At 41.0% G+C, this 26,763-nt stretch overlaps 4 protein-coding genes and 1 pseudogene across 8 annotated transcripts; all 5 read right to left on the reverse strand.

The window, feature by feature from the left end:
- Positions 1 to 1,455: 1,455 nt before the first annotated feature.
- Positions 1,456 to 3,540, reverse strand: LOC116193908 (annotated as a pseudogene).
- On the reverse strand, positions 3,465 to 25,358 carry LOC116195304 (TMV resistance protein N-like). 2 transcript variants are annotated; one of them, XM_031524407.1, is made up of 6 exons: positions 25,020 to 25,358; positions 24,363 to 24,895; positions 22,979 to 24,080; positions 22,551 to 22,829; positions 20,520 to 22,465; positions 3,465 to 4,360 (listed from the first exon to the last, which is right to left on the reverse strand). In XM_031524407.1, exons 2-6 carry the CDS (start codon positions 24,665 to 24,667, stop codon positions 3,742 to 3,744), a joined length of 4,251 nt encoding a protein of 1,416 aa, XP_031380267.1. In that variant the 5' UTR covers positions 24,668 to 24,895; positions 25,020 to 25,358; the 3' UTR covers positions 3,465 to 3,741. The 2 variants fall into 2 exon arrangements, with proteins under 2 accessions (XP_031380267.1, XP_031380266.1); XM_031524406.1 differs by having other exon boundaries at positions 24,363 to 24,892; positions 25,020 to 25,357.
- Positions 4,355 to 9,952, reverse strand: LOC116195305 (TMV resistance protein N-like). Of its 2 annotated transcripts, none has more exons than XM_031524409.1 (5): positions 9,806 to 9,952; positions 9,172 to 9,701; positions 7,817 to 8,921; positions 7,349 to 7,627; positions 4,355 to 7,263 (listed from the first exon to the last, which is right to left on the reverse strand). In XM_031524409.1, exons 1-5 carry the CDS (start codon positions 9,821 to 9,823, stop codon positions 5,272 to 5,274), a joined length of 3,924 nt encoding a protein of 1,307 aa, XP_031380269.1. In that variant the 5' UTR covers positions 9,824 to 9,952; the 3' UTR covers positions 4,355 to 5,271. The 2 variants fall into 2 exon arrangements, with proteins under 2 accessions (XP_031380269.1, XP_031380268.1); XM_031524408.1 differs by having other exon boundaries at positions 9,172 to 9,704; positions 9,806 to 9,900.
- On the reverse strand, positions 11,850 to 16,183 carry LOC116195307 (TMV resistance protein N-like). 2 transcript variants are annotated; one of them, XM_031524411.1, is made up of 4 exons: positions 15,170 to 16,183; positions 13,864 to 14,962; positions 13,424 to 13,662; positions 11,850 to 13,326 (listed from the first exon to the last, which is right to left on the reverse strand). In XM_031524411.1, the coding sequence occupies exons 1-2, from the start codon at positions 15,811 to 15,813 to the stop codon at positions 14,155 to 14,157; spliced, it is 1,452 nt and encodes a 483-aa protein (XP_031380271.1). In that variant the 5' UTR covers positions 15,814 to 16,183; the 3' UTR covers positions 11,850 to 13,326; positions 13,424 to 13,662; positions 13,864 to 14,154. The 2 variants fall into 2 exon arrangements, with proteins under 2 accessions (XP_031380271.1, XP_031380272.1); XM_031524412.1 differs by having other exon boundaries at positions 13,871 to 14,962; positions 15,170 to 16,182.
- Positions 17,558 to 20,373, reverse strand: LOC116195310 (protein RESISTANCE TO PHYTOPHTHORA 1, chloroplastic-like). Of its 2 annotated transcripts, none has more exons than XM_031524416.1 (3): positions 19,272 to 20,373; positions 18,563 to 18,767; positions 17,558 to 17,825 (listed from the first exon to the last, which is right to left on the reverse strand). In XM_031524416.1, the coding sequence occupies exons 1-3, from the start codon at positions 19,404 to 19,406 to the stop codon at positions 17,719 to 17,721; spliced, it is 447 nt and encodes a 148-aa protein (XP_031380276.1). In that variant the 5' UTR covers positions 19,407 to 20,373; the 3' UTR covers positions 17,558 to 17,718. The 2 variants fall into 2 exon arrangements, with proteins under 2 accessions (XP_031380276.1, XP_031380274.1); XM_031524414.1 differs by lacking the exon at positions 17,558 to 17,825 and adding an exon at positions 17,832 to 18,088.
- Positions 25,359 to 26,763: the final 1,405 nt, after the last annotated feature.

Genomic DNA, 26,763 nt, shown 5'->3' on the forward strand with positions numbered 1-26,763 from the left:
TCATGTCTATAAAAATAGAAAGCATTATTTATTGAGTCATGCATATATATCTAATATATAGTTTTAATGATGGTAAATTACGATTTGTAAAATTTCAAAACGCACGAGCTTTACTACTAGTTTGAGAGTAAATCAAAAGCATAACAAAAGTTGTTTGATTTCCTAATATAATTATCATACATTACATTCAATTGCTACCATATCATCGAATTGAAATTGTCGATTTTCTCTAAAGGGCGTAATTTTTTTTTAATAAGCAAGGAGGAAATAATTTTTTTTCCTTGGGCACATATAAATATCTTAGTAATTATTTTTTTCAAATTTTACTTTCCTAAAATAATTATCCTAGGTTGTCTCTTTTTTTTTTCTGGTAGACTAATCTAAGCCGAGGCTCAAATGAGGAAAACAACATAAAAAAAACGAGGTAAGAAGGCCCCAATAGTGTCGCGAAAGAGGCGCTTAGTAATGCCAGCAGGCTAATTAGGGAAGAAATAAGACTAGGGTTATAATTTGACAAAATAGACAATTTCATCCCTGAAATATACGTTGCAAGGTAAATTGGTCCTTGAAATATATTATGTGTACTAAATAGTCGGAACGTTTCAAAGTTTGAACCAATTGGTCCTTCTATTCGAATAAATGCTGGTCCCTGACGAAGTTTGCCTCTCACGGCCGTTAACTGGCACACTGAGGTCGTCCCTGGCCCCAACCCCCACAACTTCCCCCCCGCGCGCCCCCCCCCCCCCCCCCCCCCCCCCCCCCCCCCCCCCCCCCCCCCAAAACAAACAAAATTCTTTCCCGCCAGCTCACTGTAGTCTCAGAAGAAATGCCCTCCTCCACTATCCTCAAACTCGAAGCAGATTCCTCAGAATCACTGCGACCTCTTCGAACGACACCGATCGCAGGTCGTAGTAGCTGAGGAACAAGAAGAAGAGTGAGCGCAACAGAAGCTGGAGGTTCAACAAATGAATGAACCCATCAGACCCTCGGCTTCTTCTTCTTCTTCGTCGTCGTCATCATTGGTGAATGCTGCTCTCGAGAAAGACCTGAAAAAGGTCAGTTCTTGCAAAGCTTTATGATTGAATAGATAAGTTACGATTTCATTGATAGTATGGTTAGTCCGATTATCCGTGTTCGCGGTATGGTCACTCTCTCACTCACCCCCATCAGTAAAATCTATTTGAGGTCGTTCCTTTCTGTTTTTGGAGATAAATATGTTATCTTCTAACAATTTCGTGTTAAACTGTTGCTTGCCTTTGTTCTGTGTTGCCCTTCGATGTTATCTAGCCACAACAATAAACAAAGAACAACAAACCCGAACCATTCCGAGAAAAACCAATTGTTTTGGGACTCATGGCTGCAGTTGCTGGGAAAACCACAGTTCTTATAAGTTCAGCTTTTCGATCATAATTTGGTTCAGGGTTGAATGTGGCATACCCACCAAGCAATGCGATGTTCTGAGAAGACATAAGTATTCGAGAAAATGAAGAAACTAATGTAAATAATGTGATTAATTACACTCACTCTGCCATGTCTGTTGAGGCAAAAACGTGACATAATCTTTTTTTTTTTTGCCTGGTATATGTACTTCTGGATCTGTAATGTAATAATTGTACGAGACGCAGACAGCATCCATACGAAGATATTTTCAGCTCCTACTCTGTTCTTTGAAGCCACCCCATCTGCTTAGAATAAGAAACAACACGAAGGAGATGATTTTAGCTACAAATGCGTGGTTGAACAGGAGGATTTGGATAATAAAGAGTTTTTTTTTTAAAAAAAAAGTATAATATGACTATACCTTCCATGCATACATCCCGAAGAAGGCCACGGTGTCTGCCGACCACACGATTGCAAAAGATTTCCAGAAGAATGGGATTATAACGTCTAGTAAAGGGATGAGGAGAAACAGATAGTTGAGAGCTTCTTTCTCGTTCTTTGAGCAATCTCGGGCCCGAAGTGAAGAAGTTGCTGCAATGGGGAGGAAAAGAAGTAGCAAATTCATATCAGTCTCCTTTCCTATGATGATTAAAAAGAATTCTTGGTTCAGGGAATTTCCTTGGAACTTAACAATTATTTCATGGAATGAAGGAGACGTCTGAAAGCAAGCTCTTTTTCATCAATTTCGACGAGAACATAAACATGGAATGACAAGGAGTTAAGATTGAAGTGCTTCTCTTGTTTAAGAAATTTTCTAGTTGGTAGTTTCATTAGTCTGCACCTGGCATGTTATTGAGCAGCATGTTTGGAACTCTTTAGCAAGTTATGAAATCTCAAAAAAAAAAAATCCCCCAGAAAAAGTGGAGTAGGAATTGGCTTGCTTCACAAGCTATAGGTAGAATGATAAGAACAGAATAATTTACCCAAAAGATGTGAGATTCTTAGATATATGACATAAAACAATTAACAGAATCGGTCTAATCAGAGAAAAATTAAACTCACTGAACATCCAAATAGACCACATTCCCATCAGTCTCCAGATGTCTGGTTCGTCGATGGGAACAGACGATTGAAAGATAGAGCTCCACCAAGCAGCATCGAGGCATAGCCTTGAACCTCAAACACAGTATACAGAGCAGTCCCCGGCACAGCAGGGTTCTTCGTGGCTGTGGAAGCCCTTGGAGCAAAGGTTGAAGCAGTCTTTTGAACAACCTATTATCGCAAATGGAAAGATTAAAAAGAACACATCAAATAAGAATGGTGCCTTTTCTTCTAATGTATCATTCAGCGAAGAGTTTCAGACAGCAGTGTAAGGTGAATGGGTTCGAGCTCGAAATGATTCATCGAGAGCAAGTGAAGTCTTATGGGCCTAATGTGAGGCCAAAATAACAAGTCAACGTGAAAATGTTACGTGAAACTGACGAATGGGTCCGTGCTGCCATTACCGAGTGTTTCTAGCAGACCCTGAAACTACGGAGCCACGTGAAAGTGAACTATAAAGGAGTCCCGATATTCATAGCACGGGATGTTTGCGATGATTCTCCCCGACTACCCTAATGTAACATCAGGAATAAGATGATCATCGCCAATGATCTATCCTGAACCATTGTTATTGCCATAGCTCCAAACCTCGAACATGGATAATCGAACTAACCATACTATCAATGAAGTCGTAACTTATCTATTCAATCATAAAGCTTTGCAAGAACTGACCTTTTTCAGGTCTTCCTCGAGAGCAGCATTCACCGATGATGACGATGAAGAAGAAGAAGCCGAGGGTCTGATGGGTTCATTCGTTTGTTGAGCCCCTGGCTTCTATTGCGCTCGCTCTTCTTTCTGTTCCTCGGCTACTACGGTGTATATTTCAAGGATGAAATTGCCAATTTTGTCGTTATAATTGAGTCGCCAAAGGAGCCATCTAGTACCTGAAAGTATGCTGAACCTTGAGAGACTAATCCTGCCCAAATAATTCTCTAATAGCTTCAACTTGATGAGTAATATGTGGAGCACACCTTTCCTCGGACTTGAGGAGATAACAGGCCGTTTCCTGTAATAACCCAAAATATGGGGCCTAGAAATAGAATATTTTACAAGGACCATTCAGCGATAAAGGATTTCTAGAGGACCAAAATACAAATGAGATTTTCTTTCCTCCATTGTGTCCTGTTCACGAAGAATTTTTGGAGGGGAAAAAAAAGAAAAAGAAATGGAAGGAGCTGATGGCATTGCCGAAAGTCTCGGACAAGTTTCCGAACAAAATCCGGTAATTTAGGCAATCTGCAGAATTAGAGGGCTATTCTTTCAGCCCAATTTGAGTTGGCCCAACTTCTCGCATCCTTCTATCTTCAACTCTACTCTCCGGAACCTTCTTGACAGATCTGGTAGACTCTCGATTGCTTTGCACCCTCTTATGTCTAGCACTTGCAGTTCTTTCAGTTCTTCAAGTCCATCAAGCTGGCGCAACTTCTCGCATCCTTCTGTTTTCAACTCTCTTAGCCACCACAACCTTGACAGATTCGGTAGACTCTCGATTGCCTTGCAACCCCCTATGTCCAGTATTTCCAGGGACTCCAATTGTCCCAGTCCATCAAGTTGGCATACCTTCTCGCATGCTTTCAGTTCCAACCTTTCTAGCTTCTGCAACCTTGATAGATCAGGTAGGCTTTCAATAGCATTGCACCCTATTATGTCCAATTCTTGCAGGGACTTCCATTCTTCCAGTCCATCAAGCTGGCACAACTTCTCGCATGCTTCTATTCTCAGAAAAATTAACCCTAGCAACCTAGATAGATCAGGTAGGCTTTCAATTGCATTGCACCCTATTATGTCCAATTTTCTCAGTGACTTCAATTCTTCCAGTCCATTAAGTCGGTGCAACTTCTCCCATGCTTCTATTCTCAGAGCAAAGAACCGTCGCAACCTTGATAGATCAGGTAGGCTTTCAATTGCATTGCACCCTATTATGTCCAGTTCTTCCAGGGACTTCAATTCTTCCAGTCCATCAAGCTGGCACAAGTTCTCGCATGCTTTCAGTTTCAACTCTCTTAGCTTCTGCGACTTTGACAGATCAGGCAGGCTTTCAATTGCCTTGCAATCCTCTATGACCAGTGCGTCCAGTGACTCCAATCCAAGCCCCTCGAATGCGTACAACTTTTCACACGCTTCTATCTTTAGAGATGTCAATCTCCGTGGCTTTGACAGATAAGGTAGCCTTTCAATTGATATGCACCGTCTTATGTCCAATACCGACAGAGATTCCAATTCCCCGAGCCCCGAAAGGTGGCTCAACTTCTCACATGCTTTCAGTTTCAACTCTCTTAGCTTCTGCAACCTTGACAGATCAGGCAGGCTTTCAATTGCCTTGCAATCCTCTATGACCAATTTGTCCAGTGACTCCAATCCAAGCCCTTCGAATGCGTACAACTTTTCACACGCTTTTATCTTCACAGATGTCAATCTCCGTGTCTTTGACAGATAAGGTAGCCTCTCAATTGATATGCACCGTCTTATGTCCAATACCAACAGAGATTCCAATTCCCCGAGCCCCGAAAGTTGGCTCAACTTCTCACATGCTTCGATTTTCAGAGTCTTTAACCTCTGCAATCTTGATAGATCAGGTAGGCTTTCAATTGCATCGCACCCTATTATGCGCAGTTCTGCCAGGGACTTCAATTCTTCCAGTCCATCAAGCTGGCACAACTTCTTGCATGCTTTCAGTTCCAACTTTCTTAGCTTCTGCGACCTTGACAGATCAGGTAGGCTTTCAATTGCCTTGCAATCCTCTATGACCAGTGCGTCCAGTGACTCCAATCCAAGCCCCTCGAATGCGTACTACTTTTCACACGCTTCTATCTTCAGAGATGTCAATCTCCGTGGCTTTGACAGATAAGGTAGCCTTTCAATTGATATGCACCGTCTTATGTCCAATACCAACAGAGATTCCAATTCCCCGAGCCCCGAAAGGTGGCTCAACTTCTCACATGCTTTCAGTTTCAACTCTCTTAGCTTCTGCAACCTTGACAGATCAGGCAGGCTTTCAATTGCCTTGCAATCCTCTATGACCAGTTTGTCCAGTGACTCCAATCCAAGCCCCTCGAATGCGTACAACTTTTCACACGCTTTTATCTTCACAGATGTCAATCTCCGTGTCTTTGACAGATGAGGTAGCCTCTCAATTGATATGCACCGTCTTATGTCCAATACCAACAGAGATTCCAATTCCCCGAGCCCCGAAAGTTGGCTCAACTTCTCACATGCTTTGATTTTCAGAGTCTTTAACCTCTGCAATCTTGATAGGTCAGGTAGGCTTTCAATTGCATCGCACCCTATTATGCGCAGTTCTTCCAGGGACTTCAATTCTTCCAGTCCATCAAGCTGGCACAACTTTTTGCATGCTTTCAGTTCCAACTTTCTTAGCTTCTGCGACCTTGGCAGATCATGTAGGCTTTCAATTGCTTTGCAATTGTTGATGTTCAACATCTCCAATGACTCCAGGTCAGATAATTTCGGTAATCGCCCTAGGGATATGCAGTTGGAGAGGTCCAGAGTTTTTACCTTGCACAAATTGTTAAGGCCTTGAATCTTGACTAACTGCCTGTTATCCGAAGCATCTATGTGCCACAAATTCTTCAACCTCGACAATTCTGGCAGTCTTACAACATTGCAGGATGTAACAGACAAAATAATTAAAGATTCAAGTTTTTCAAGACCATCAAGCATAGCTATAGGGCAGTCGCGTATCTCCATAGAATACAGGGAGATTAGATTGGCAAGGCCGGCGATTTCCCTGAGGACGGAGCAGGAATGCACAAGTAATTCCATCAGTTTCTTGAGGTTGGAAACATTTGGAAACCTCTTGAGTGATGGACACTGAATAACTTTGAGCGAAAGCAGACTTGCAGGAAGGGTAGGAAGGCATTTGAGTTCTTTGCAAGCAGAGATATTAATTATTTCCAGCGAAGAGAAGGCGCCAATCTCTTTAGGAACAGTGCTGATGTTTACTGATATCAAAACCAATATCTCCAATTTGCTTAGCTTAGCCAGGCATTCTTCCTTAAGAAAATCCCCACATAGATACAATTCTTTTAAGTCAACCAATCCCGAGAGATCTAGTAAAGTGAGCATCGAGGAGCCAGGGGATTTTACACTATATGTGACAAAAAAATTACCAACACCATTCTGAGGATGAGAAAATCTACTAATGTATGCAGGAGTCCTCTTACCCATTCTCAAGTGTGATCTCTCCATTCTTAGATTCGAGAGGCCCCTGAGATTGTTTGGAACTATCCATATCGAAGCAAAGGCACCGGCTAGTACTTCAAGCTTATCTAAATTTCCAAGAGTCCTCGGTAAATGAGTTACTCCAGATCTCTCCAAATTCAGCTCTACTAAGGAGCTTAACTGCCCAACGGAGTCCGGGAGCTTAGTTAAAGCATCACAGTCTGCTAGCAACAGCTGCTTTAGCTTTATCAGGGATCCAACTGACTCTGGAATTCTATTAAGGCGCAGGCAATTATTGGCAGATAGAATCTCAAGCTTCTTCATACCTTTTGATATCGGTATTTCATATATAGGAGTTCCGTCAATGAGAAGCTCAGTCAATGCCTCCAAAGAACCCAACTGCTCTGGCAGCTTCCTTACTCCCCGGCAATCCCTCATATCTACATGTTTCAAAGCTTTGAGGAGCCCTATTGATGAGTCAACCCATTCCAAAGCATAACAGGATGTAAGAATCAATCTCTCCAAGGCTGGAAATGCGGAAAAATCAGGACTTCTTTTGAGTTTCCAACAGTGAGATAGATTAAGAATTTTTAACTTCCCCATCTGAAAAACAAAAAGAAAGCATGTAAGAGATACTTTTAGTTGCTACAAAGATACAACCAACAGGACAAAAGGTAATCAATGAGACCTTGATTGAGCTCCAACTGATCAAGTCCCCATCAATTATGCTGCTTGATAGATCAAGGAAAGTTAAATAACTTAGATGCAAATTAGCCGGCAGAGACACAGTCTTCTTGGGCAATCTGAGCCATCTCAGCTTTGGCAGAAAATGCAGAAAGGTTCCGTCAAGTTTAACACCATCCAGCTGAAGAACCCTTAGCTTAGATAGATTCTTAAAACACTCATTCGTGAAAGTAACTGTTCCTTTATATGCCGAAATTGCAGCAGCTTCAACTTTTGAGCTTCCCTACTCAAAAAATAAAATAAAAATATAAGGTGGAAACGGTTATGCCATAGGATTACGCTTATCTAATGTAATGCAGATAAATAAAGGTTAGCATATATGGTTTGATGAGCTGACAACTGGTCTAACACGAAGAGTAATTTTGAAATTGCAAAACGAAATACAGAACAACTATTCATGGAAGCGTCCTACCTGCTCTCCCATTAATACATCAATAGCTTCTTCACTTCTCCACAACCTACTTCGTAGCCCTGGTTCTTTGTAGTTTTCTTGTTCCACAATAAGCCTCCCGAGGTCGACAAGCTGATCGTGCATCCAAAGAGTGTTGCCATCTCGGATTCTAATCAGAGACTTTAGCTGGAGGATTTCAATCGCAACTGTTGGAAAAAAGCCACAGTCATCCCACATGGGAATCAGATCTCTAACATTTGCTCCGGAGAAAAAACATGCAATATCTAGAAATATCTGCTGTTGTTTGTATTCCAACGATTTGTAACTGATCATCAAATTATCTAGCACGTCCATGTTAGACTCTGATCTCTTCAACTGCTCCACTGTATCCTTCCAAATGTCCATGCATCCACGATAGGCAGATAAAAATGAACCTATGACCTCAAGCGCCAGGGGAAGCCTTCCTGTTCTCTCCACGATATTGCAGGACAGATTGTAAAATTCAGTCGAGGGCAAGGCATCTCCAATTGCATGCTTAGAGAAGAGTTCTAAAGCTTGATCTTCACTCAATAGTTCAGCTTCATAAATGGAGCAGTTCTGAAATAGATTGAGAACTTTCCTGTCTCTAGTTGTGATAATAATCCGACTTCCTGGACCAAACCAGCCAAGATCTGATGCTAGCGCTTTAAGTTGGCTAATGTCATCAACGTCATCAAGAAGAACGAGGGCCTTCTTGTCGAGAAGCCTTTTCTTAAGTACATTGATTCCTCCGTCAACATTAGCAAATTCTTCATGGTTGCCCCTTGAGATGTCTGAGGCCAGTTTTGTTTGCAAGGACGGGAGACCCTTCTTTTCGGAGATTTCCCGAACATCATTGAGGAAGCAACAAAACTCAAACTGATCCAGAAGTTTGTTGTAGATGACCTTGGCAAGAGTCGTCTTTCCGATGCCGCCCATGCCCCAGATGCCCACAGCCCGAACATCTTTTAAGCCAACCTCCAATAGTTGTATAACTTCTTCCATATGATCGTCGATTCCAACTAAGATCTCACTCACATTCAAGTTGGCTTGCTTCAGTTCTCTCAGAACCCTTGCAACCACCAACTTAATGAATTCTCCTTGATTTCTGGAAAAGCATAGGTATGTCGCACTATATTAGGAAAACAAATCAGAGAATGCAAATTGAGAATAAATAAATAAGTAAATAAAGAATACGGTTTATGTTTCACTTGATTGAAACACAAGAATGCATGCTGGATTAGGTTGGAAGCTAGACAAAAAGACAGGTGCAGCAGGGAACCACTTTCTCTGCCGAGATCTCCAAAGAATAAATGAACATATTATGGAGAACAATGACAGCCTCTCTGATGGCTTACCCGTTTGCCACTTCGCTGAGCTCCAGACCCTTCAATTTGACAATCTCTTTGAGGGCATCCCTCCACCCCTGCACTGTCTCCAGGTCATACTTCTTCTCATGCCTGCAGAATGCTTCAGCATAGCATCCAGTTTGGTGTTGGACCTCATCAGGCGTGACATCTAGGAAGATCGGCATGATCAGATGTTCAGTAGCCTCCTTGATGCACTTCACCATCTCAGTCACCTCCTTAAGGCACCACTTGCTCGAAGCATAACCTTTAGAGAAAATGGGTATGCAGATCTTCGACTGCTTAATGGATCTCATGAGTTTGGTCCCGATCTCCTCCCCAACATGGAGCTCTTCATTGTCCCTGAAGGCACGGATCCCTGCTTCTGTCAGGCTGTGGTATAGGCAGTCGGTGAACGTTTTGCGGTTGTCCTCTCCCCGGAAGCTCAAGAAAACTTCAAACTCCTGTCCAGGCTCAGCCGAGACTGAGCTGGAAGGAGATGACTGCGCTGGCACTTGCCCCAACTCGGGACCTGCCGACTCCTGCTATAAGTTCACACTGTAAACTGACTGACTGACAAGCATATTGAATTCGATTTTGAAATATGACATCAGTCAAATCAAATCAAGAAGATATTGAAACCGACCTGCATAAATCTTATCATTGCGAATAGCTGAGTGGATACCACAGTTCACAGAAAGGAAATTAGAAGTTGTTTCTTCCTATCTTGGCAAAGAAGATGACGATCTGTGATCTTTCTGTTTTGGTTTGGTTGAACGAACAAGAGAAAGTTCAACTCCTTTTTTTTTTTTTTTTTTTTCCTTTTTCCTTTTTCCCGAACCCTAACTCGGGTGGACTCTCCTTCTTGTCGGGTCAGCATTGCTTGTCATTCGAGCTATTCACCCGACCTGCGAGCAAGTCCAACCAGCTTTGTTTCTCACCCGAGCGGAAATCAGTTGGGTTCGGCCCAATTTGCTTGCGGCCCACCTCCTAGATTTTCACCTGTGGTTTGTCAATGATGCAATCAGTCGGGCCATACTGCTCTTCATTGTCGGGCCTATTCCATCTCTGGCCATCAAGCCCATTTTACTCAAGTCTCTTCTACAGGACTACCGGCTTTTGACTGGTACATGGATTCAAGAACGACACATCACGTCACTTTAGATCTAAGCAGTCTGAGTATCAGAGATGATTATCTGAGCTCCGATCATATTTTCCCAAGTGATGGTAAATTTTTACCTGGCTTTGCCTCTGTTTCTTCCACCATAAAATTACTCACTCATCTCTTGCATCTCAATGATATCCTTTATACACCACATATTTTAAAATTTTTGGTTTCTATTTCCAAATTTGCTCAGAATAATACATGTTTCTTCGAGGTTCATTCTGACAGTTTTGTTGTTAAGGACCGTCAGACACATGAGGAACTAATGCGAGGCCCAGTTAAAGATGGACCCTATTGCTTTCATCCGAGGGACAGGCATACTGAAGATCCTCATGCACTACTATCTACCTCTTCTTCTAGTTGGTTATACACCACATATTTTAAAATTTTTGGTTTCTATTTCCAAATTTGCTCAGAATAATACATGTTTCTTCGAGGTTCATTCTGACAGTTTTGTTGTTAAGGACCGTCAGACACACGAGGAACTAATGCGAGGCCCAGTTAAAGATGGACCCTATTGCTTTCATCCGAGGGACAGGCATACCGAAGATCCTCATGCACTACTATCTACCTCTTCTTCCAATTGGTTATAGCATCAACGTCTTGGTCATCCGTCTTTACCTTTAGTTCATCGTGCTTTAGGTTCAAAAGGAATCATGATCGTCGTGTTTGTTCTGCCTGCCAAGATGGAAAATCATCAATTGTTCTTTTCCTCTTACCAATAATAAAAGCAAGTCCTTCTTTGAACTTGTTCACACAGACATCTGGGGTCCTGCTCCTATTACTTCTCACACTGGTCATATTTGTTAGATCCACTTTCTCAATAACTGCAGTAAACTTTTTTGGTTTTATGGGATGAAAAATCAGTCTGTTGTTCTTCGAATTTTTCGTGCCTTTCGTTTGTAGGTTGAAAAAATCTCTTTGGACAGAAAATTAAATATTTTCAAATTGATTGTGCCAAAGAATTTTTCTCTACGGATCTTCAGACAGAGTTATAAAATTTTGAGATTTTTCATCGCATCTCATGTCACATGTTCCCCAACAAAACGGATTGGCAGAACGGAAGCATCAACATACAAGAGGAGTATCGGGAGTTGTTTCAGAAAAAGGTTTCGATGGAAGTGCTCAGGAAAAACATCAAACTATGGTAGCGTTTTCCCTGTGGTACGGTCAACTTCTTGCTTTTTAGGATTCCATTTGGTTACTTTTTCGAGAGAGAAGAAAAAGTTGCGTCATGCTTGCTTGATAAAGACATGGTGAAACCCGATATAAGAACAGAATCAAGGTTGGAACATAGGAAGTTCGTTTAGAATCTGATGTAGACCCGTTAAAGAGGAAGGGCATGGCAATACCCGCGAAAATTGATCAGCAAACTTTTTACTTGAAATTTCATAAGTAGACAACACGACACAGGGAAGGACACCGAGTGGGATATAACAGAATAAACCAACTCCTATTTTTGGCTACTTTCCCAGTGCAGCATCCTTATTAATGAAGTCATCGCAGAAAATTACCCGTCAGAGGATTTTTCAAAATTTAAAATATTATAACAATATCACAGAACAATCCAAACAACATATGGGAAGGATAAAGAGGAACAGAAGAAAAATAAAATAGGATAGCATATCTGAAGGTGACACGGCTTCTGCAGGCAGCCCGAACAGCCACTCCAACAATGGAAGAAGGATGGCATTCTGTGATTTGCGATGTCCAAAAGTTCCCAATTTTTCAAGTATCTTCTTTTAGTTTTCTCTCGCTAAAGTTGCAGCGTCCAGCTTATAGTTCGAGCGAAATTCCAAATTCTTACACAATCTCTTTCACCGATCAATTGAAAATGTGAATCTAGTCGGTAATGCATGGCAGTATCCACATTAAAACTGTCTCCTCTTCACCCCTCCCTGCTAAGAGCATTTTTTACCACACAGCCTTAATTCCGATAATTTCTCTAAGTTTGAAAGATCTGGCGGCGTCTGAAACGAGTAACAGTCTGAAACATTCAGCTTATAGAGTCCCACTGGAAGCACAGGAAGGCAAAGAACTTCAATGCAATCCTGAATAGAGAGTTATTTGAGTTGAGAAAGGGTAGACCTCTTGTGGTAATGTGCTAACGCATATCATTGAGATTACCAACTTCTCCAACTTTGACAGGCTCCCAATGTCAGGAGGAACTTGCTCGTGTTTATAACGTTTCCAGAAACAAAGTTCCTTTAAATTAGTAAGACGAGGGAGAAAGGAAACCATTGATTTACAGGTAATCTGCAGACAAATTAGAGCATGCGGAAGCTCTGGGAGAGTCTGGAGCCTCTTGCATCCCGTTAAATTGAGACTCATTAGATAGGAAAGCCTGCTAATGTTTATTGGAAGGCTATCGAATCGTGTGTGGTTTAACGTCAAGAGCTTCAACAATGACAGCCTCTGAAGTTCGTCGGAATGATCCCTTTCAATTTCTTACACTTGGATGCATTTGTTAATTTAAGCTTCTCCAGCATCCAAAGAGTAACAGGGAACTCCTCCACAAACTTCCAAACTGCTCAAGTTTCCGACAGAATCGGGCAACCTTCGAATTGTCGTATTTGATAAGCTCAGCTCAGTCAATGAACTTAAAGGGCCGTTGGAGTCTGGAAGTTTGGTTATACTACCGCAATCCAACACGAGATCTTCAAGAGAAGTGAAGTGGCTGATTGAATCGGGAAGCTGAGTCAAGTTCTTGCGCCCTCTGCCAAAGAGAGTTTCAAGCTTTCTCATGGCGGCTGATCAAATCGGGAAGCTCAGTCAACACTCTCATGGAACTCAACTGTTCTGGCAGCTTCTTGAGTTTCAAGCAATTCCTCAGGTTTAAGGGAAATCGATGCTTGAGGTGTCCAATTGATGGGTCAACCGCAACCAAACTTCTGCAGTCTTCGAGAATCAATTGCTCTAACACTGGAAAAAACAGAGAAATCCAGAGTTCATCGGAGATCTCGGCAACCCATGAGGTTGAGCACTTTCAACTTCATCGACATCTGCGAAACAACAAGAAGAAAAGAGAGAAAATTATGCATAATATTCAGCTAGTATTAGGTAAGGAAAAGCCACAAGGGAAATCATGGCACAGGAAACCTTAGTTCAGATCGAGCAGCTCCAATCCTCTCTTAAGCTGGCTGAACTTCCGAGCTTCTTATCAACCAACTTAGCCATCTCAACTTTGACAGGAGACGGTGAAAATCACTGGCAAGATTGGCAGAACCCAACTGAAGGAACCTCAGATCGGATAAGTTTATGAACTCTTGATTTCCGAAGCAGTAGTTGACCAATTTAATCCCCAAAGCCAAACAAACAGCTTCGACATTCATTGAACCCTGCATTACAATTAGCAATAATTAGGATGTGAGTTTGGCTGGAAGTGCATCTCAGTGAAGAATAGGATTTGATTTCAAATCAGAAGACCTCAAAAAAAGGTGACGGTCCCAGCTTAAACAAGTGGTCCTCAAAGGAAAAAGTTCTAACTTCAAAACAGAAGCTGAATAAGGAGCATAATAAGCACAAACTCATCTTTTTACCACTTGCCAATAAAATACAACAATTGCTTCTTCAGTGTGCCATAAACTGCTTCGCTTCCCCCCGCTAGTTGTAGGTTTCTTGACAAACGATCTCTCCCAAGGTCTCTGAGCTGATCATGCATCCATAGCTCATGGCTTATCTCCTGTTTTAAAGAGAGACATTAGACGAAGGACTTCCGGTCCAACATCTGGGAAGAACTCACAATCTTCCCATATGTGAACTTCAATCCTTACATCGCTTCCAATGAAAAAGACAAGCAATGTCGAGGAATATTTGTTTCTGGTCATAATCTAATGCTTATAGATGATCTTCAATTTTGCTTGGACTTCCGTATGAGGTACACTTTTCAACTTCTTTAAAGTGTCTTCCCACACTACCATGCGTTTTCCAGCTAGAAAAGAACCTATGACCTCGAGTGCTAAAGGTAGTCCACCAGTTGTCTCCACGATATTATACGATATATCAACAAAGTCAGTCGGGGGCAAGTCATTTCTAAAGGCATGCTTGCAGAAAAGAAGAAAAGCTTGATGAGGCTGCAGTTCTCTGACTTCATAAGCCGCAACCACTTGAGATGTGTTCAGAACATCTCTGTCTCTAGTTGTTACAATAATTCTGCTTCCCGGACCAAACCAATCAAGTTCCACTGCAAGTGCATTTAGTTGATTCCTCCTATCAACGTCATCGAGAAGAATAAGGACTTTCTTCGTACGTAACCTGTGCTTCAGCTCATAAGTTCCTTCGTCGATACTAGTTAAGTCCTGTCCCTCACACCTTAAGATCTTAGAGATCAGTAGGCTTTGCAAATATTCAAGACCCTTGTGTTGAAGTGCTGTTTCTCGGATGTCTTTGAGGAAGCTACAACTCTCAAAGCGATCCAACAGCTGATTATAGACGACCTTGGCGATGGTTGTCTTACCAACACCTGCCACGCCATGTATCCCAACAATTCGTACATCGCTGGCATCAACCTCTAGCAATCTCGTAATTGCTTCTACATGATCGTCTATTCCAACTATGCTATCAGGCACAATAAGATAAGCTTTCTTCAATTCTTTCAAGACCTTGGCAACCACTGATTTCACTAGTTCCCCTTGGTGTCTGCAGCACAGGATCAACTCCATCATTATAGTTCAAAAATGACAAAGACAAATGCTAACAAATGCCGTGGCAATTGTATTACTACGAATGGCAATAGTTAATACAACTTAAATAAGCGCATGAAACTCGAGCATGTATAACCAGATATTAACGACCAACAACTAACAGTCAATCCAATCTGAAGTAAGTGCAAACAAATGGCATTACCCATTGGCGATGTTCTTCAACTCCCAACCCTTTAAGGCTCCAATCTCAGCGAGAGCGTCCCCCCACTGCTGAACGACTAGCGGATCATACTTCCTCGCATGCTGCGAGAACGATCTTTTATAGGTCCCTGCTCGGTGACGGACTTCATTCGGGGTGACGTCGTAGAATACTGGCATCACCAATTGCCCTCTTGCTCTCCGACACTCCACCATAAAAGCCAGCTCCTTGAGGCACCATTTGCTCGAAGCGTAATCCTTGGAGAATATCGGAATCGAGATCTTCGAATTCCTGATGCCCTCAAGAAGCTCGGGTCCGATCTCTTCCCCAACCCGGAGCTCCTCGTCATCCCTGAACACGTGGACCCCAGCATCTTTAAGGCTGCTATAGAGGAAATCGGTGAACCCCTTGCGAGTGTCTGATCCCCTGAAGCTCAGGAACACCTCGTAATCGAACCCCTGCGGATGGACGCCGGGATCCGTCCCTCTCGGTGTGGGACCGCTGGCAGCAGGTTCTGGGCCCTCCCTAGTCCTAACCCTAAGGGTTTTGCTTGAAGAGAAAACAGGGAAGAAGATAGCAGAGAGGAGAACTGATGCAGCTGTGAAGAGAAGGGCAAAGAAGGCCCACCAGAAGACATTATCGTACATTGCCGTGCCCGGAGCTCTAACAGAAGAAAGCTTGGAGCAGGATTGTCAGTGGGGATCGAAGCTTTTCTTCCGTTCTTTCTCCGGTCTGGAGAAGAAGGAGGAGACGGAAAGCTTCCCACTTTACTCTTGAACTCACCTTCGAGTCAACTTTTATGGGGCCCCACATCGCCATTTTTAAAGTTCGAAGAAGCAAATCACAGAGACGGAGAGAGAGAGATGAAGACAGTGTAGACTTTGAAGTTTGAGCAGGAAAAAATAAAATAAAATAAGGTTTATTTTGTCTGATGGCGGGCACGGGATAATAATATTTTGGGCCCTCAACTTGTTATTAATCTTCATTTTAATTCAAAACCTTTTCCCAAAACATACCTATACCAACAAAATTCTCAGGACACTTTCCAATTATATATCTTGTAGATTTGGGTGGTTGAACTGAAATTCATTTTTAAACTCAAGAGAAGATGCGTCATTCGTTGAGAAATTTATGTCTTATTTGGTTTGCAAATGTGATTTTAAAATCACAATTTTAACATAATTATACCTACAATAAAATAAAATAACTCATTCAAAGTCAAAGGGTGAATCCCATTTATACCACTCTTTTTAAAATCAAAATCTGATTTTAAAATCCTACTTTAAAACCAAACGCAACATTAGCATTGAAGATAGATCGTGATGCCCAAGAAGTTTACAAGGACGTCACGTTGAAGCCTCAAGCAAGATTTAGATGTATATGTTCATGAATTTGGCAATCGCCCAAATTAAGTATGTGCCGAGCATTAGTTAGATAATGAAAAATTTTAAGTTTTAGTACAAGTGCACCTTTTTTTTATTGTCAACAAGTGCACCTATTAAATCCATTATTTCTAGTCCCCCATTGAACACAACACTAATATTCGAGACTTGATTGTAAATAAAGAAAACGCCACGTACCCGAAGGGCCTGGCATATTAATACATGACAAGTGTCATATACGCACGAATTCAATAATCTACTATATAAAAACCTAGTGGCTATCTGATTAAATCGATTATATCTGAAATAAATTAATTTTAAGGTAACTATCATCCGCGGAGAGTTAATAAATGGAATGTTCGACATTATATTATACTCTTAAGGGTTTACATCATATCATTATCTTCATGTGACGAATTGATAAAAGCCTTAATTTAAGACTTGAGTGCTATAGGAAAAAGGAAAAAATATATGTATATATATATATATATGAGAATTTGGATGGATTATGGATATATATATATATATATATATCCAATGAGCATATTTGTTTTGATAATGATCATTGTGAACCACTGAACTTACAAATATATTTGCAAATGAGTTTTGTATGTATTATTAGAATGATTTATGAATTTTGAGATTATTTAAACAATATGTTAATTGATGTTTATGAGATTCCGCTTCTGCATGATTAAAATAAATATTTATGACCAAATTTATGAATGAATTGTTTTTCAGTGGATTATTCTGAAATATGATTATTTTATCGATGCTTGATCCGGTAGAGGCGAGTGCTGGTTATTTACTAATCATGTGGATCGCTCACCCCTTTATAAATTTTCCCTAGATTCAGAGCCAGAAGGTCAATAGAGGCTAGGAACCGTAGCAGAGCAGCTCGAGGAGTCCGAGGTGCCTAGAGGATCTCAAATTTTTATTACCTTATGTTTTAGTGTGGAAAACTTCTACAATTTGGATTCTATTAAGGAAGTTTAGATGGGTTATTAGATTTTATAAAGGACCTTGAGGGATGTTATTAGATTTCCTTTGAAGACTTTGAATTTCAAATTAAAAAATCTACTTCAAGTATTAGTCTCAAACCAATGAATGCACCCGCCACGATTGCTGAGGATATGCCAACACTATGAGCGCATCTTCTTCTTTTTTTCGCTAGTATATGTACTTCTGGATCTGTAATGTAATATTTGTACGAGACGCTGACAGCATCCATACGAAGATATTTTCAGCTCCTACTCTGTTCTTTGAAGCCACCCCATCTGCTTAGAATAAGAAACAACACGAAGGAGATGATTTTAGCTACAAATGCGTGGTTGAACTGGAGGATTTGGATAATTAAGAGTTAAGAAAATAAGAGAGTATAATATCCCAAAGAAGGCCACGGCGTCTGCCGACCACACGATTGCAAAAGATTTCCAGAAGAATGGGATTATAACGTTTAGTAAAGGGATGAGGAGAAACAGATAGTTGAGAGCTTCTTTCTCGTTCTTTGAGCAATCTCGGTCCCGAAGTGAAGGAGTTGCTGCAATGGGGATGAAAAGAAGTAGCAAATTCATATCAGTCTCCTTTCCTATGATGATTAAAAAGAATTCTTGGTTCAGGGAATTTCCTTGGAACTTAACAATTATTTCATGGAATAAAGGAGATGCCTGAAAGCAAGCTCTTTTTCATCAATTTCGACGAGAACATAAACAGGGAATGACAAGGAGTTAAGATTGAAGTACTTCTCTTGTTTAAGAAATTTTCTAATCGGTAGTTTCATTAGTCTGCATCTGGCATGTTATCGAGCAGCATGTTTGGAACTCTAAGCAAGTTATGAAATCTCAAAAAAAAAAAAAATTCCCCCAGAAAAAAGTGGAATAGGAATTGGCTTGCTTCACAAGCTATAGGTAGAATGATAAGAACAGAATAATTTACCCAAAAGATGTGAGATTCTTAGATATATGACATAAAACAATTAACAGAATCTGTCTAATCAGAGAAAAATTAAACTCACTGAACATCCAAATAATTCCCATCAGTCTCCAGATGTCTGGTTCGTTCGATGGGAACAGACGATTGAAAGATAAAGCTCCACCAAGCAGCATCGAGGCATAGCCTTGAACCTCAAACACAGTATACAGAGCAGTCCCCGGCACAGCAGGGTTCTTCGTGGCTGTGGAAGCCCTTGGAGCAAAGGTTGAAGCAGTCTTTTGAACAACCTGTTATCGCAAATGGAAAGATTAAAAAGAACACATCAAATAAGAATGGTGCCTTTTCTTCTAATGTATCATTCAGCGAAGTGTTTCAGTCAGCAGTGTAAGGTGACTGGATTCGAGCTCGAAATGATTCATCGAGAGCAAGTGAAGTCTAATGGGCCTAATGTGAGGGCCAAAATAACAAGTCGACGTGAAAATGTTACATGAAACTGACGAATGGGTCCGTGCTGCCAGTACCGAGTGTTTCTAGCAGACCCTGAAACTATGGAGCCACGTGAAAAAGCGAACTATAAAGGAGTCCCGATATTCATAGCACGGGATGTTTGCGATGATTCTCCCCGACTACCCTAATGTAACATCAGGAATAAGGTAATCATCGCCAATGATCTATCCTGAACCATTGTTATTGCCATAGCTCCAAACCGCGAACACAGATAATCAAACTAACCATACTATCAATGAAATCGTAACTTATCTATTCAATCGTAAAGCTTTGCAAGAACTGACTTTTTTCAGGTCTTCCTCGAGAGCAGCATTCACCGATGACGACGACGACGACGACGACGAAGAAGAAGAAGCCGAAAGAGGTCGTGGCGATTCTGAGGATTCTGCTTCGAGTTTGGGGATAGTGGAGGAGGGCATTTCTTCTGAGAGGACAGTGAGTCGCCAAATGAGCCATCTAGTCCCTGAAAGTATGCTGAACCTTGAGAGACTAAGGGATTGTTTGGAAATGGAGTTTGGTTAAACTCAACTTCATTTCAACTATATATATAAAATTGGATTGTACTGATAAAGTGGAGGGAGAAAATAAAAAAAAAATAATGATTGTATTGTTGAATTATGAGAAAAAGTGGGAAAAATAATGAATAGTTAAGAGAATTTAGTATTAAAAATTAAATTGAATGGTAGTAAAGTAAAAATAATAATAATTATATTGTTGAATTGAAGATAAGTGGAATAAAAAAATTAAATTTCAAAACCAAACAAAGCCTAATCCTGCCCAAATAATCCTCTAATAGCTTCAACTACGAGTAATATGTGGAGCACACTTTCCTCGGACTTGAGGAGATAACAGGCCGTTTCCTGTAATAACCCAAAATATAGGGCCTAGAATAAAAAATTTTACAAGCACCATTCAGCGATAAAGGATTTCTAGAGGACCAAAACACGAATGACATTTTCTTTCCTCCTTTGTGTTCAGTTCACGAAGAATTTTTCGAGGAAAAAAAAAAGAAAAAGAAATGGAAGTAAAGAAATGGAAGGAACGGATGGCATCGCCAAAAGTCTCGGACAAGTTTCCGAACAAAATCTGGTACAGGACCGTTTGGATTCAGAGTTAAAGTTACTTTGATTTTTATTTTGATTTTGATTGTGAAAAAGGACAAATGAGATATAGTTATAAATTTGACTTGGGAAACGTGTGTTTTTGTTGTGTAAAGTTAAAGTTAAAATCAAAGTCAACTCCTCTTAGCCACGGCGCCCTTGACAGATCTTGTAGACCCTCGATTGCTTTGCACCCTCTTATGTTTAGCACTCTCAGTAACTCCAGTTCTTCCAGTCCATCAAGTTGACGCAACTTCTCGCATCTTCTGTTTTCAACTTTCTTAGCCTCCACAACCTTGACAGATTCGGTAGACTCTCGATTGCCTTGCACCCCCTATGTCCAGTATTTCCAGGGACTCCAATTGTCCCAGTCCATCAAGTTGGCGTACCTTCTCGCATGCTTTCAGTTCCAAATCTCGTAACTTCTGCAACCTTGATAGATCAGGTAGGCTTTCAATTGCATTGCACCCTGTTATGTCCAGTTCTTCCAGGGACTTCAATTCTTCCAGTCCATCAAGCTGGTGCAACTTCTCGCATGCTTTCAGTTCCAACTTTGCTAGCTTCTGCGACCTTGACAGATCAGGTAGGCTTTCAATTGCCTTGCAATCCACTATGACCAATTTGTACAGTGACTCCAATCCAAGCCCCTCGAATGCGTACAACTTTTCACACGCTTCTAGCTCCAGAGATGTCAATCTCCGTAGCTTTGACAGATGAGGTAGCCTCTCAATTGATATGCACCGTCTTATGTCCAATACCAACAGAGATTCCATTTCCCCGAGCCCCGAAAATTGGCTCAACTTCTCACATGCTTTGATTTTCAGAGTCTTTAACCTCTGCAATCTTGATAGATCAGGTAGGCTTTCAATTGCATTGCACCCTGTTATGTCCAGTTCTTCCAGGGACTTCAATCCTTCCAGTCCATCAAGCTGGCACAACTTCTTGCATGCTTTCAGTTCCAACTTTCTTAGCTTCTGCGACCTTGGCAGATCAGGTAGGCATTCCATTGTTATGCAATGGCGGATGTCCAATATCTCCAATGACTCCAGGTCAGATAATTGCGGTAATCGCCCTAAGGATGTGCAGTTGGAGAGGTCGAGAGTTTTTACCTCGCACAAATTGTTAAGGCCTTGAATCTCGACTAGCTGCCTGTTATTCGAAGCATCTATGCACCACAAATTCTTCGACCTGGACAATTCTGGCAGTCTTACAACATTGGAGGATCTAACAGACAATATAATTAAAGATTCAAGTTTTTCAAGACCATCAAGCATAGCTATAGGGCAGTTGTGTATCTCCAGAGAATACAGGGAGATTAGATTGGCGAGGCCGGCGATTTCCCCGAGGACGGAGCAGGAATGCACAAGTAATTCAATCAGTTTCTTGAGGTTGGAAACATTTGGAAACCTCTCCAGTGATGGACACCGAGTAACTTTGAGCGAAAGCAGACTTGCAGGAAGGGTAGGAAGGCATTTGAGTTCTTTGCAAGCAGAGATATTAATTATTTCCAGCGAAGAGAAGGCGCCAATCTCTTTAGGAACAGTGCTGATGTTTACTGATATCAAAACCAATACCTCCAATTTGCATAGCTTAGCCAGGCATTCTCCCTTAAGAAGATCCCCACATAGATACAATTCTTTTAAGTCAACCAATCCCGAGAGATCTAGGAACGTGAGCGTCGAGGAGCCCAGGGATTTTACACTATATGGGCCAAAAAGAGTACCAACACCTTTCTGAGGATGAGAAAATCTACTAATGTCTGCAGGAGTGCTCTTAACCATTCTCAAGTGTGATCTCTTCTTTCTTAGATTCAAGAGGCCCCTGAGATCAGCTGGAACTTTCGTCATCGAAGCACAGGCACCGGCTAGTACTTCAAGCTTATCCAAATTACCAAGAGTCCTCGGTAAACGAGTTACTCCACATCTGTCCAAATTCAGCTCTACTATGGAGCTTAACTGCCCAATGGAGTCCGGGAGTTTAGTTAAAGCACGGCAGTCTGCTAGCAACAGCCGCTTTAGCTTTGTCAGGGATCCAACTGACTCTGGAATTCCATTAAGGCAGCGGCAACCATTGGCAGATAGAATCTCAAGCTTCTTTATACCTTTTGATATCGGTATTTCATCTATAGAAGTTTCGTCAATGAGAAGCTCAGTCAATGTCTCCAAAGAACCCAACTGCTTCGGCAGCTTCCTTAGTCCCCGGCAATACCTCATAACTACATGTTTCAAAGCTTTGAGAAGCCCTATTGATGAGTCAACCCATTCCAAATCATTACAGGATTCAAGAATCAATCTCTCCAAGGCTGGAAATGCGGAAAAATCAGGACTTCTTTTGAGTTTCCAGCAGTGCGATAGATTAAGAATTTTTAACTTCCCTATCTGAAGAACAAAAAGAAAGCATGTAAGAGATACTTTTAGTTGCTACAAAGATACAACCAACAGAACAAAAGGTAATCAATGAGACCTTGATTGAGCTCCAACTGATCAAGTCCCCATCAATTTTGCTGCGTGATAGATCAAGGGAAGTTAAATAACTTAGATGCAAATTAGCCGGCAGAGTCGCAGTCTTCATCGGCAATCTGAGCCATCTCAGCTTTGGCAGAAAATGCAGAAAGGTTCCATCAAGTTCAACACCATACAGCCGAAGAACCCTTAGCTTAGATAGATTCTTAAAACATTCATTCGTGAAAGTAACTCTTCCTTCATATGCCGAAATTGCAGCAGCTTCAACTTTTGAGCTTCCCTACTCAAAAAAATAAAATAAATAAATAAATGAAATAAAAATATAAGGTGGAAACGGTTATGCTGTAGGATTACAACTGGTCTAACACGAAGAGTAATTTTGAAATTGCAAAACGAAATACAGAACAACTATCCGTGGAAGCGTCCTACCTGCTCTCCCATTAATACATCAATAGCTTCTTCACTTCTCCACAACCTACTTCGTAGCTCCGGTTCTTTGTAGTTTTCTTGTTCCACAATAAGCCTCCCGAGGTCGACAAGCTGATCGTGCATCCAAAGAGTGTTGCCATCTCGGATTCTAATCAGAGACTTTAGCTGGAGGATTTCAATTGCAACTGTTGGAAAAAAGTCACAGTCATCCCACATGGGAATCAGATCTCTAACATCTTCTCCGGAGAAAAAACATGCGATATCTAGAAATATCTCCTTTTGCTGATCATCTAACGACTCATAACTGATCATCAATTTATCTTGCACGAGCATATGCGGCTTTCTCTTCAACTGCTCCATTGTACCCTCCCACATGTCCATGCGTCCACGATAGGCAGACAAAAATGAACCTATGACCTCAAGCGCCAGGGGAAGCCTTCCCATTCTCTTCACGATATCGCAGGACAGATTGTAAAATTCAGTCAAGGGCAAGGCATCTCCAAATGCATGGTTAGAGAAGAGTTCTAAAGCTTGATCTTCACTCAATAGTTCAGCTTCATAAATAGAGCAGTTCTGAAATAGATTGAGAACTTTCCTTTCTCTAGTTGTGATAATAATCCGACTTCCTGGACCAAACCAGCCAAGATCTGATGCTAGCGATTTAAGTTGGCTAATGTCATCAACGTCATCAAGAAGAATGAGGGCCTGCCTGTCGCGAAGCCTATTCTTAAGTACATTGATTCCTCCGTCAACATTAGCAAATTCTTCATGGTTGCCCCTTAAGATGTCTGAGGCCAGTTTTGTTTGCAAGGACGGGAGACCCTTCTTTTGGGAGATTTCCCGAACATCATTGAGGAAGCAACAACACTCAAACTGATTCGGAAGTTTGTTGTAGATGACCTTGGCAAGAGTCGTCTTTCCGATGCCGCCCATGCCCCAGATGCCCACAGCGTGAACATCTTTTAAGCCAACCTCCAATAGTTGTATAACTTCTTCCACATGATCGTCGATTCCAATTAAGATCTCACTCACATTCAAGTTGGCTTGCTTCAGTTCTCTCAGAACCCTTGCAACCACCAACTTAATGAATTCTCCTTGATTTCTGGAAAAGCATAGGTATGTCACACTATATTAGGAAAACAAATCAGAGAATGCAAATTGAGAATGAATAAATAAATAAATAAAGGATACGGTTTATGTTTCACTTGATTCAAACACAAGAATGCATGCTGGATTAGGTGGAAGCTAGACAAAAAGACAGGTGCAGGGAACCACTTTCTCTACCAAGATCTCCAAAGAACATAGCACACGAAAAACAAGGTTAGATACCAAAGAATAAATGAACATATTATGGAAAACAATGAGAGCCTATCTGATGGCTTACCCATTTGCCACTACGCTAAGTTCCAGACCCTTCAATTTGACAATCTCTTTGAGGGCATCCCTCCACCCCTGCACTGTCTCAAGGTCATACTTCTTCTCATGCCTGCAGAATGCTTCAGCATAGCATCCAGTTTGGTGTTGGCCCTCATCAGGCGTGACATCTAGGAAGATCGGCATGATCAGATGTTCAGTAGCCTCCTTCATGCACTTCACCATCTCAGTCACCTCCTTAAGGCACCACTTGCTCGAAGCATAACCTTTAGAGAAAATGGGTATGCAGATCTTCGACTGCTTAATCGATCTCATGAGTTTTGGCCCGATCTCCTCCCCAACATGGAGCTCTTCATTGTCCCTGAAGGCACGGATCCCTGCTTCTGTCAGGCTGTGTTATAGGCAGTCGGTGAACGTTTTGCGGTTGTCCTCTCCCCTGAAGCTCAAGAAAACTTCAAACTCCTGTCCAGGCTCAGACGGGACTGAGCTGGAAGGAGATGACAGCGCTATCACTTGCCCCAACTCAGGACCTGCCGACTCCTGCTATAAGTTCAATTGTCAATACAGTGCCATTTCACATTGTAATCTGACTGTCTGACAAGCATATTGAATTCGACTATGAAAGATTACATAAGTCAAAACAAATCAAGAAGATATTGAAACCTACCTGCAAATTTGAATCATCCACATGGATAGAACCTGCAACCGGTGATGGTTTCTTCCTCCCGAGGAAAAGGGTACGCAGCAGGTAAACAGATGAAAGCAGCATTGATCCTATGGCAGTAAGTACTACCGCCCAAGAATCCACTGGCAGTGTTTGAAGGATAAATCTTATCATAGCGAATAGCTGAATGGATACCACAGTTCACAGAAAGGAAATTACAAGTCGTTTCTTCCTATCTTGGCAAAGAAGGTGATGATCTTTGATCTTTCTGTTTTGGTTTGGTTGAACGAATAAGAGAAAGTTAACCTCTTTTTTTTAATATTAGCTAGTTACATAATTAACAGGATTATATGTATAGGTTAAATATGCAAAAACTTCATTCTTAAGATATGATGATATGACAATACGATAGAACTCCGGTATATGTTTTTGATGACGTGACAGAGTGAGAATTTAGATCGGAACTTTATTTTCACACATATATATATATATATATATTATATTAAAAAATGAATCAGTATGTGAACATGGTGGAGGGACCATGGTGGGGGGAGGGTAAGAGAACAATTGCAATGAAAAAAAATGTCCGATGTGAACATGGTGAGGGGACGATAAGAGAATGCGGTAGAAAAGTAAGGGAGTGAATGAAAGTGAGTGAATGGTAGTTATTCTTATGAAATTATCATTATAACCTCAATCAAATGATTTTCATTAATTAATAAATAAGTAGAATAACAAATTTCGTCAATAAAAAGTGAGACGAGAGGGATTTTCACCCTTTGTAATAGTTATAAAGATTCTATTGATATTATATATTAGCCAAAAGAAAAGTCTATTTCTATTTTTTTACTGACAGCCACACCACAAATTCTGTACAAGTTCAGCTTTTGTCCTCCAACCTTAAAATACCTTTCAATTATGTCATAGTCCTATTATTAGAACTATCCGGAAACGGGAAACCCGTGCAACCTTAGGAATAGAAATTTTAATTATTTGATGGAGAGAAATGTTTATATATATATATATATAAACTAAAAATTTATTAGAAGAAATTGAGATATTAAGAATTATGACATAAGATGATAAATGAAATAATCTATATAACTAATAGTTATCTATATACACTAAAAATTTATCCGTCCATAACACTACCTTACTCACATATACCGCGCTTCAACTATAATGATCTTTTCCAATATGCTCATGGATTAATTAATTTGGGAGAGGAAGGAAAAAAGTTAAGTGTATGAAAAATAAAAATTAAGAATTGAAGATAAACTTAAAAAAAAATAAAACAAAAATAATGTGATAGAACATGGAATTAGGAAGTGAGCGGAGACAACAAAATATCGAGAGGTTTAGATGTTAGGAAAGATAGAGGAGAGAATAATATTAAGCTTTTGGGTTGCGGATGGGCCCGAGTCCGAAATAAGCCTATGGATTTTTCTTAACAAGTGGTATCAGAGCCCAAGGTAACGATCCTAGAGAAGTGCACACGCTATGCGTGGAAACCCACACCGCACCAAGGCCCGAGTGTGGAACTCGTGGCTAGTGAAGGGCCTGACAATTGGTATCCGAGTCCGGAAGTAAAAGCCCGGCTCGAAGTCCTCCATATAGTCGAGAAGGAGGGGAATTGTTGGGCCGGTTTCTCTCCTATATGGAGAATGGTGAAGACGGGTGTTGGAAGTAATCCCACGTGGAAAAGTTAAGAGGAAATCCATAGGTTTATAAGAGATAATGGTCTAGC

This window comes from Punica granatum, chromosome 2 (assembly GCF_007655135.1).
Source record: "Punica granatum isolate Tunisia-2019 chromosome 2, ASM765513v2, whole genome shotgun sequence".
Lineage (NCBI taxonomy): Eukaryota > Viridiplantae > Streptophyta > Magnoliopsida > Myrtales > Lythraceae > Punica > Punica granatum.